At 46.5% G+C, this 11,500-nt stretch overlaps 1 protein-coding gene across 3 annotated transcripts; it reads right to left on the bottom strand.

Annotated features, from left to right (window-relative positions):
* Positions 1-1,922: 1,922 nt before the first annotated feature.
* Positions 1,923-7,297, bottom strand: RGS4 (regulator of G protein signaling 4). 3 transcript variants are annotated; one of them, XM_042925209.1, is made up of 5 exons: positions 7,147-7,297; positions 4,167-4,271; positions 3,821-3,882; positions 3,071-3,237; positions 1,923-2,630 (listed from the first exon to the last, which is right to left on the bottom strand). In XM_042925209.1, the coding sequence occupies exons 1-5, from the start codon at positions 7,188-7,190 to the stop codon at positions 2,391-2,393; spliced, it is 618 nt and encodes a 205-aa protein (XP_042781143.1). In that variant the 5' UTR covers positions 7,191-7,297; the 3' UTR covers positions 1,923-2,390. The 3 variants fall into 3 exon arrangements, with proteins under 3 accessions (XP_042781143.1, XP_042781144.1, XP_042781145.1); XM_042925210.1 differs by lacking the exon at positions 7,147-7,297 and adding an exon at positions 4,518-4,673; XM_042925211.1 differs by lacking the exon at positions 3,071-3,237 and having other exon boundaries at positions 2,468-2,630.
* Between the last annotated feature and the right edge of the window lie 4,203 nt (positions 7,298-11,500).

Below are 11,500 nucleotides of genomic sequence, written 5' to 3' on the forward strand. Positions count from 1 at the left end.
CTGCAGACAGACAACATCTACTTTCTGCTATCTTCTCCAGAGTTGGCATGGGAGCAATCAAAGACTGGATGTGAGCCCTCTGCCATCATCACCCTACATCCTGCTGCTTCTCTGTGGATCATTAATGTGTTTACAAGCACATAGTTTTGTCGGAAGCATTTATTTACCCTTGTTATTAAGATGCGTGGGTTTCACCGGAAGCATCAGCTTTGAGGCCTTTAAAAGCACATGATAAAAGCAGGCATGCAAACGGGAGAATTCCGCCCACGGGCTGTGAGCGGGTAAGCTCAGCATGGCCAGAGGTGATAAAGGGAGAGGAAAATACAACTGAAAAACACACTTGAAAATTGTATTACATAAAATAATTTACTTCTCATTCAGAACGACCTTCTGGACCTGTGTGAGATAGCAGTCCAGGAGCACAGGTACAATCTGAAAGTCATGACCGTTAAAATAGGGCAAGATCAACGGAGTTACACGTTTGGATCCTGGAGTCGACCAGAGACAAAACTGTGGGAGAAAAGGGACACGGACGAAGGACTCTAGGAACACTGAAAGCAAGGACTGCCAGAGAGACAAGAAGGGCTCAAATGAGAAAACCTAGATCTTCGATACAGCGGGATCTGCATATACACACTCTGGCGTCTTCCTTCTGCGACCTGGCCCGTTGGCTTAGGAGCCACAAGGTGCTCACGTGTGTCGTCTATGCTGGAGGAATCGGTATTGTGCATGCAGGCGTGCGTGTGTGCTTCGGAGGCTGTGGTTTTACAAGAATGAGAAGAAAATTACTTCCTGGCCATTCATGAATAATTCAGGTGATATCCTGCACCCCCATTTATAAAACAATACGATAATAAAAACATTGTACAAAACATCATAAATAACATAAATGAGAAATTTTCAAGTATTTCATGTACCTTGAAAAGTTCCGAACAGTAGTTCTAACAATCTCTCTCTCTCTCTTTTTTCCCCTTTCTCTCTCATTTAGTCTGCAGAGCCTAAAAGGAGATACCCCAGGCTCTGTTAGTCCTGATGTTCGGGAATGGAATGAACAAGATCCTGCGCTCAAAAGAGAAACTTACAAGGGCTTCTCAGCGTGTGCAAACAGGTATCCCTTTATAAAATACAATCCTTCCCTTGCTGCTGGTTTCCAGGTGCAGGCACAGAGCCTGGACCCACGGTGGGGAAACCACCAACCACCCAGGGAAGAAAGGGGCCTCTTCTGATGGCTGAAGTCCTCAGGCAAAAACAAAATGAGGAGAGCACCTTGGTCAGGAGAGGGAAAAAGAGTCGAGGATAAAACTATTAACTCCGAAGTTCCGTGCCCTCGCTCAGCCAGTATCATCCAGCAGGTAGAGCTGGCGAGGCCCCACCTGCGTTTCTTCCTTCAGTTCAGACATCTTCTCTCCCAACTCTGTACCAACCCTGCCAACAATTATGCACCAAGCACCCAGTCAAAGAAGGGGAAGCCAGCGGCTTAGGGGCTGGAAAGTGCCGTTAGTAATAACCAGCCCAAGACAGAACTGCGGCAGTCAGGCATAAGACTCTTTAGGATATTTGCTCCTTAGAATACGGTTCAATCTGGGAGGCTCTCCGTGAGTAAACTACGCATGAAGTCCCTTGGCTGCTTCTCCAGCAAGATCTATGGAGTTTTACAGAATCAACTTTCCCCAGACTAGCATGCCTTTCTTGGCCTGCGTGGCGGCTGGTTCCGTTTGCCTGTTTGATTGCAGGATGAAAGGCCAGGGATCAGAACGTGCATATAAGTATGTGCACCCGCTCTAGTGATGAGCACCTAGGGTCTTTCCTATCTCTCCTTGCAGAAATACATATGTAATATACATAGACACATATACATAGAATGTGTATGTATGTGTGTGCAAATATATGTATATATGTAAATATGTGTATACGCATAAATGTAAATATATGTGCCTACATACATATATTTACACACACACATATACACATAATAGGTCAACCTCATCTAAACACTTAGAGTTTAGAGAAAGTGCCAACAGAATACATGTGCTTGTGGATGTCACATGAAATGTACCAACCAACAAACCTGAGGTCAAGCCGTTGGGAGGAGAGAGCTCCACGTCTTTGAAAAGCCACCCCTACAAAGCCATTATGTGGGTACTTGCTCACGTGGCACCCTAAAGGAAATCTGGGAAAACCGGACTGGAAGGAGGTCCTGCCCTGATGGGACACCGCAACACCAACACTAAATCTACTTCTTACATGGGAGTGACTCACACATGGCAGGCAGCACGAACACTAAGCTACAAGGTGGGTTAAAAGCCCTCGTGCTTAATACGGATCAATATTCGGCCTCAGGTTCTCCAGGCAGAAGTCTTGGCGCGTCAGCCTCCGGCGCCGTGTGACAATCAGGCGCACTGGGGGACCAGAGAAGGACAGTCTGCGGGACTCTTGGCTCCTTTCTGCTTCTCCGAGCCAGCGCTGGAGGAGTCGGCCAAATCAAGATAGAATCGGGACTTGAGGAAGCGGCGGTAGGAATCCTTTTCCATCAGGTTGAAAATCCTCTTCTGGGCCTCATCAAAGCAGGTTATCGTGGGCTCCAGCATGTTCCGGCTTGTCTCCTCCCTGGTGCAAGAATCCAGGTTTACCTGCAGGATGAAGGCCGAGACATATTAGGCACGCTGCCCTGGGGAGGACGGGAGGCCGCATGCTTCGTAGTGAATCAGGAGTGTGCGGCTTCCATACCCCAGAAATGGAAAAACAGAACATTCCGCGCCACCCTGGCACCTGCGAGTGACAGACTATAAAAGGTTCATCTGCTTCTGGGCAGGCAGGGCACGACCCTCATTCTTTCTCACAAACTGGGGAGATTTATCAAAACACTCGTGAAGGGAGGTCATCCAAGTCACCCGGATAACAAAAGAGCTTTTTCTCTTGATGATTTACTTGAGGTGGTCGAGACCGTAATGACCTCTTCCACGGCTCTATCTTTTCCTTTAACTCGGGTCATCTAAAGGTCCATGCCATTCAATACCACTTGTAGGCAATTTCACCAAGACCCAGGGAGTTCTCTGCCACGAAGACCTACCTCTTTAGTGGCCTGGACGGAGATGAATTCATTATAGATCTTTTTCGCCTTGGGACTCAGTTTGGAGGGCGATTTGATTTTCTTGTACTCTTCACAGCTAATCCAGAAGTCAATGTTCTCCTCGCTGTATTCAGACTTCAAGAAAGCTTTGAAAGCCGCCAGCCCACCTGTGATGGGGGAGAGAGACCCACACTCATCACCACACTGACCGGCCTCCTGGACAGCATATTTCAGGAAAAGCCAACGTGCTTGAGACAATAAAGCATGGAGACTTCAAACAGGCCCCTCTCTCCCCACTTTCTGGGGCATCACTTGGGGTCAGGTAACCTTAATCTGTTTGATATCTATTGGATCCCAGTTATACCTAGTGCTCTTTGCTCAAGGTGTGAAGTCTCATTCCAGAAAATGGTGTTTCTGAAATGCCCATGCAGCTACCAATTGCCAAAGTCAGTTGGAGAAGGAGATACTGAGGTCGACTCTGCAAGAAACGTCAGTATTTGACATATTTTTTCCCTCTACCCTTTTTCCATGTGGTGAGAGAGATGGGGTCCGTATGAATTTCTCATTATGTATCACGACGCTGTAGGGCACGGGAAAATTTTAAACAGACTGATTCCCCCAAGTCTGGAAGTCAGAGGAAACCCCACCCTTTCTGCAATTCCTATTAGATCAAATATAGTGGGAGACAACTTGGCTATCTAGAGAGCTTGTGTCCTCATTCTAGGGGGGGAAGAAAGTCATCAGACTTACATTCATGGCTAATCAGGTTTTCCAGTGATTCAGCCCATTTTTTTACTTCCTCTTGGCTCACCCTGGAGACATTACAGAGACAAAAAAATAATAATGATAACTTTGAATGCTGTGATACAAAACTACGGCAAGAAATTTAAGATCCTGAGAAAAATGCGGGTATTTTATTTTCCATCTTGAGGATGCGATGTGTTGCCGAGGAGGGCAGTCTTTCCACTAAGTGCCTGGAAATTTCAAATGCAAATCTCGCTTCACTAGGACCATACCTTCTTTCTTTCCTCATAGAACATCTCTGACATTAAAGAGTTTATAGCCCGTGGGTTTTCCCCGAGGCCTTTTCTCTTACCTCTGACAAACCACCACTTTGTCCTTCTTGCTGTGGGAAGAATTATGTTCGCAGGAATCAGATTTCTGCAGCAGGAAACCCAGCCGATGTTTCATGTCTTTTGCACTGCACGGAAGAAGAGGAGAAAGAATAAAGCCAATTAGCTGCTTTACCAGATGCCCTCGTGGCAGAGCTCAAAGAGTCCATTACTAGGAAAGGGACAGGAGAGCGGTTAATTTAGGAGATGGGGGGTGACGGTGGCGTGAACTCTCAGGAAAACGAGATCCCACTTCTGTTTCTGCCCGTGACTCACTACAAAACCCGGGGCCCGAGTCACGGCCCAGCCTGCCCTGTCTGCGACAGAGTTCTGACCCTCAGCCGGCGCCAGGAGCCCCTTCTGTACGCCTGTCATGTTGACCGATGGAACGCTTTGGCGCCTCTCATAGAAACACGCTGAAAACGTGACTGCTCTTCAGGTGATCTGTGGGCCTCAGAAAGCAAGCAGGAACTGTGAAATGTGGCGCGCCACCTTCTGGCCCGGGATCGCTTGTTTGCACCTGCCTCAGAGGGCCCTGCAGAAGCCCCTCCGGAGGGGAAAGGGCTGCGCGGTCCCAGCCTTGCACGAGGTGGGCGGAGCAATTCCGCAATTCTCACAGCGGGATACACAGCACGCAAGGGGTGTGCAGCTCCAGCAGGGGGAGGAGGCGGCAACCGCAGATGCTCTGGCGAAACCTGAGCTCCTTCGGGGCTTGCTTCTAGAGCAATCCTCGGGGGCTGCCGCCGCTTTCCTGTCTAATATCTACACTGTAAGGCCGTTTACACGATAAAGGGCATCCGAGGCTTAAAAACCATAAAGGGAAGCAAGCCAGAGTCATCACTGCAGCTAGTGATTGTCTCATTCGAGCCGAGCTTCCAGTTTATTTGTCCCTGTTTAATAGGTAGCGAGGGGACGGCCGGGCGCATGACTCACTCAGAAAGAAGAAGCTTTTAATAAGTTTTTAAGCTCGACTTTCTCTCTCTGTTAATTATTCTTTGGCTTGGATCTCTTTTATTATAAAAGCCAGGACCTAGTGTTAAAAGAGAAATGTCATTGTAAAAGAAGTGAGAGGCTAGATGCTCCTCCTGAGAGGGAGAGAAATAGTCACAAGGATAAAGAGCCATTTTAGGAAGGCTTCTGATGGATCAGTGGCTTCTCTATGCACGTTGCCCCAGAAAGTTTGAATTCCATTATGTTCATGGACTGCCCCTAAAATGGTATTTTCTCTTCTTTACAAGCCCATTTTTCCCTCCTCTGCTTCTCCAATTGGCCAGGGGATGCAAAAATCCTCCTTAATGATACCAATATATAATCACGAAGGCTCACGTGATTCTAAGACAGAAATACATTGTGATTCGGTCCAAACAGAACTGATTTCACCTTTCCGTGTGCTGGGTCAGGGTGAGACCTGAGTTACTAATCAGTGCAAGTCGTCTCATAAAGAGTTGGAAGTAGGCTTAGCAAGTATGTGACATCTGTCCTTCCAACACAGTGCAACCATAAGCAGAAAAACCAGCATGACTTCAGAGGTCACTGGAGTCAGGAAACCAGATCTGATCCGCACTCTGCCACGCACTGCCTGTGTGACCTTGAGCAGTTCATGCCCTTCTGCAGTCTCAGGCACTGATGCTAGGGCAAGCACTGGACTATTTAACTTGCAGTTGACCAGCGAGGAGGGGGAAGAGCCGTCCACCTTGCTCATCAGAGGTTACCTCCCCTTAGCTCCTCGGGCAGACTCGTGCAATCTTTCATCTGTCCCCGAAAATCCTTCCCAGAGCGTAACTCTTTCCTGGCAGTCCTGTATTTTGTGAGGGTAATTTTATAGATGAGCTAACCGTAGCTCTATACGATTTGCTCCGTTCAGCTCAGGATAGGAATGGTGGAGGTCAGGGGCATTCGTTCCATAGGTGCTTCATTGTAAAAGCGGCCATGAAAGCGTGTTTTTACAAAGAATATTCTTTCACACTCCTGAACATTCGAAAGGGAAACTTCTAAGAACTGCACAGAAGACTGTGCTTTCTGGGATACTTCTAAACTGAAATTTAAGGTGATTTGTATTTGCAGGGAAACAAGGGGATGGTGTACCTACAGACTGACTTTCTACCTTTAACTGTAAGATGAAATAATGTAATATGCACCAGTTCTGCCTTTTTCTTCAGCTGGCTAATATACAAGCATTCTCTGAAAGCATTTATTTCTATCTTTTTAAAAGCCAAAGGCATACAAGGACCTATGAAGTAGCTTTATTTATTTATTTATTTATTTATTTATTTATTTATTTATTTAAATCAAGAGACAGTACATTGACAAAAGTAGGATGAGATCTTCTACAGAACCCTTAACGATTTGTTAGGATCAATACTTTTCAACCACCATTCACATAAGGCATTTCAGGAGCTGGGGGAAGGGGCAGGGAGAGCAGGGGGACCCAGTATTGAAACTCATACTGTATTGTCACACTTGCTTGTAAGAGCGTAAAGAGTGTTAGATACTGCAGCACCACACAGAAAGCACAGTGTGCCCATGTTGGAGCCAAGCCTCATTCTAGGGTATCTTTCCCTAAACAAGACCTACCCCCCCCCCCCCCGCCCCACCATCGGGAAAGCTCAGAGCCATGATTCCACAGACCCCAGCGATGCTCAAGTATAATAACAACAATCACAGACCACGGCATTGAGTCCGAAACCCTCTGATCACTTCTTCCTTCGATCTAGCTTGGTGAGAGGATCGGGACGGTCCTCGAAACCGAGGTCAATATAAAACAACACACAGGTGCCAACATCTGGGGAGCACACTCCTCCAGTTACAGTGTCCAGCTGGTCTCGGAGGAAAGCTGGCAGGTCGAGGCTCTCCTGACCACACTGTTTCTGATTCCAAAGAACGAGGTCGCTATGTGGTACAGGTAAGTAACTAAGCAAGTCTCCCCGAAAGTGTAACGCGGGGAGTGGCTGAAAATGATCTTACCTCCTCAAGCAAGAGGCCGGGAGACCTGCAAGTCCTTTGCACATCTTGTTAGGCGTGGGATTCGCGAGCTGGGGAGGAAAGGCGGCAGGCAGGAGGCGCTGCGGCTTCTGTTTTGAGCTCCCCGTCCCTCCTCTCGCGGAAGATGCTGTCAGAAATCTGCGAGCTGCTAGCGAGGCTGGCGGGGTCCCTTTTATAGCCCAGCCGACACCGCCTGGCCAATCAGACGGCAGTTCTGGAACCGCCCCCCCCCCCCCCCCCCCCCCCCCCGTGCCGCCCGACAATTCAGATGGCAGCTCTGAACCCCCCCTCCCCTCCGCGCCGCTCGGCCAATCAGACGGCAGCTCTGAAACCCCCCCGCCCCGCAGCGCCCGCCTCCCCGGCTGCAGGAGATGAGCAGGGAGGTACTGACGCATCACCGTGCTAAGTGAACAGCCCGGGAGAAACCTTTTGCGAAGCGGGAGGAAGGAGAAGAAAAATGTGCTCAGTGTCCCTACCGATGTCGGTATGGGGTTTTGAATTCCTAGAAAAGGGGGAGGGGGAGGGAGAGTGTCACATGCTACGAAACATAGGTGTATTCATTCTAATATAAAAACAATGTCAAGGAAAAGTTGCCTCCTGGAAGGAAAGCTGGCAGCAAGACTCGGTGAGCTCACTTTGGGACCGAATCTCAATGCATTTCCTTTTTTTTTTTTTTTTTTTTTTTTGCATTAGAAATAGCATATCGCACGTGGTCCAAGAGCTCATCCTATTTCCAGAAGGGATTTGGCAGGAGCACAGTTTCCAGACAGCGATGTGCAGAAGTTGCCCGGGGGGGTAGTCACATTCATGCAGGGACGTGGAGAGGAAAAGCTGGATGGCAGGCAGTTATATGCCCGGCAGCACAGAAAATTCCCCTTAGGGAAAGTGGATTAGCCACGTCTGTCATCAGCCTGACTGTGGAATACTTCTCTAGAAATCTTACTAGGAACAGAACTCAGCCTAGCACTGACTGTCTCTTATACGTCCATGTCTCCTGCCAAGAGCTGCAAGGCAGCAGCTTGAGGACCAGAGGAGGGAGTGAATGAACAATTATAGACACCCTCTTTCTTATTTGCAAATAGATGTATATACTATTATGTCTTACAGAATTCAGGTCTCCAAACTGGTATATCAAGATATTGAAAAAGAGAGAGAGAGAGAGAGAGAGAGAGAGAAAGGGGCAAGAAAAGGTATAATTCGCATGCATATTACCAGGCTTCTGAGTGAACATAAGAACATTTGACCCTACAGGTGGTTCTGACACCTGGACAATTAGTATCTTTCGTACATAATATGACAGACTGAATGTTCAAAGAAGCACGCAGGTGTTTTACATCCTGTAGTCGTAGCTCTGGTACCCACGCCAGAGTTACAGAGGGGTCTTCACCTTGCAGGAAGGCAATGCGTGGAAGGAGGGAATTAATTGCTACGTCAGACCCAAACAGCTTTCATTTTTTCAGTAGACGGGCTCCTGATCATAGCAATATAGTGAGCTGTGCTTTACATATAAGAAGCAGGGACATCAAATGGTTTCAGTGGAGAAGGTGAAAAATAGACGGGTTCCAGTGAGATGCAAAGGTACCTGAGAAAATAGAAGGGGGAGTGATAACGAGCAATCTGCCTACCACATACATAACCCCTAGACATCCCGCACTGCCCACCCCCTTACCCTGGTCCGTGACTAGTAAAGCAAGGAGACGCCAGAGAAATATGGAAGTATGCATCTAGAAGATGTGTGTAAAATTATAGGAAAAATTCTCTGGCCTTCTCCAAGGCAAATGGGAAAAAAATTAGATTAGCTACTGGACACCTTTTCCTTGGGGTGTACCACAGAACACATAAATTTCTTTGTGAAGCTGACGGCTGTCCTAGGTTGTGTTGTGGAAGGGACTACAGTGCAATGCAGAGTGACAGAGTCCATCAGACCAAGGAAGGTAGACCCAGGGAGATGGACCGATCAGAACTGGCATCAAAGAGGAGAGAATAATTCACAGGGAGAAAAGTCACCCAAAGATAGATGAAGCCCTTCTTTGTGGACCTAGGCACCTCAGAGAGTGATTGTTCAGATAGTTTCATCTTAGGAACATGAAGGAAGACCCCATAAGAACTTTATACCTTGGACCTAGGTCAAAGAGAAGCTTGATTTGTCATAAATACAAACAGTGCCAATCAATGAGTTAAATGGGATTCAAGATCATCGAGGCTAACACCTTCATTTTACCAAAAATGAAATAGAGGGGGAAAGTGACTTGCCAGGGTCACGCCTTCTAACTAATAGAGCTGGTTCCTGAAACCAGGCTATGTCTACTGGATTGTCTACTGTGCTATTGTATTTCTCACTGTCTTATCAAATGAGATAAACTATGTAAACAGAGGTATTTCTAAAATGGAAAGTGCTAGGCAAATATTTTTTTATTGTTAGATTATATACAGCAGATAACAAAATGCAGTATTAGTATTAGGCCTTTCATTCAAGGAGATTCTGCCTGATTTTCTCTTGCTCTGTGACAGTGGGAGCTGCTTTCAGACCTCACTGCTCTGGTTCTCTATCAAAACCAAGTCTGTTGAACTTTGTGATTACCCATTAATCTGTCAAGGCATTTCATATTCATTCACTTCTTTAACTACAATGTCTTGAGCTCTTAAGAGCCTTAATGGTTTAAAGAATGTTTGGGAGAGCTTTATATAAGTTAACTTGTTTTACAATATGGGACTTGATGGTGTTTGAGGAGGCGAAAACGGGTACATCATGAGACCTTGACAATTTTCCACCTTCTTTCTCTGACATACACAAAGCCTCTCATTCTATTATTCTATGATTTGTCATTCTTGGATGATTCCTGGGATGCGGAATAGCTTCATTCTCAAAAGATCTACTTTGCATTTATTCATTTCTTTAAGACCTGTATTTTGAGCACCTGCTCAGTGACAGGTTCTGTTTGAAGAGCAGTGGTCAGTGTGAACAAGGAACAAGTCCCCACCCCAGGGGAGTCTTCATCCAGGTGGAAAAAGCCAAAAAATAAATGCCTAATTCCAGATTTTGACCCATGCCATGAAGAAAATAAGCAAGTGATGTGACAGAGAGTAACCGGATGGCAAAGGACTCTTGTAGCCAAGGTGGTCAGAAAGCCCTCTTTGAAGAGGTGGGATCTGAAATGAGATGTGATGGGTGAGAAGAAATGAGCAATGAGATACGCCTAGGAAGCAGCATTCCAAATAGAGATCAGAGCAGAGGAAAATGTTCTTTCTCTAAATTGGGAGATACTGAAAGGGGACCAGTGTGGCTAGAAGATTGAGGACAAGGGGAGAGTAGCATGATACAGAGGTGGAGGCGTAGAGGCCAGATCCTGCAAGGACTTGGTCCAGAGACTGGACCTTATGGCCATGCAGTGGAAATCCACTCAAGGGATTGAAGCAGATGACAGGCATGAGCTGGTCACCGTGGTTTTTGTGGAAGTATGGACTGAGGGAAGAACATGGGAGCAGGTAGACCAGTTAGAAGAATGAGAAGTTTGGATCCTAGCTCATGAGTTCAAAATGAGCATTTACTTTACAAATACTTATTAGATAGTGTGCTAGACGTTCTGCTAGCATCTAGTAACCTAAATATGAATCAGAAATGGGCTATATTTTTCAGAAGCTCATACTCTCATGGGGGAGAACAAGGTTGAGTGTCATTATTATAAACTTGTTTTTAGAAAATTCAAGGAAAGCACAGAGGGTACAGATAAATGCAACGTTGGAAATTCGGGACAGTTTACACAAAGGATGTTAAAAGATGAATAGAGACTTAATAGGTGTCTATATAAAGAAGAGAAGAGCACTACAATAGAGAGCACAATATTAACCGCTAATTTTATTGGGCACTAACTTTACAGGGCACCGTCGTAAGCACTATATATTAGAACTCACATATTCCTCATAATTCTTCTTGAAAGAAGGTCCTACAGTGATCCCATTTTACAAATGAGACATAGAAGGTTTGAGGAACTTACCTGAGGTTACATATCTCCTAGGTAGTGGTGACAGGCCAGCTCAGACAGTCCGGGGTCTCTGCTATGCTTACCATGGCCACGAAGGATGAAAGAAAGTATACCGTTTATGACCACAGAGATGTCACGTGTAACCCTGGCTCTGGGGCAGAGGGAGAGAGAAATGAAGCTAGCGAACACTCTGAGACCTGAAGGGTGTTTCTCATCACAGTGAAGACCAGACTTTACCCTGTAGTTGTGGAGGGGCTAGGCAAGGTATTCAAACACATCATATGAGCGTTTTAGAAGTAGAATTTGGGAGGCACTGCCAGGGGATAGAGACAAAGTGGCAGAGAGTTTGAAGG

This window comes from Panthera leo, chromosome F3 (assembly GCF_018350215.1).
Source record: "Panthera leo isolate Ple1 chromosome F3, P.leo_Ple1_pat1.1, whole genome shotgun sequence".
Lineage (NCBI taxonomy): Eukaryota > Metazoa > Chordata > Mammalia > Carnivora > Felidae > Panthera > Panthera leo.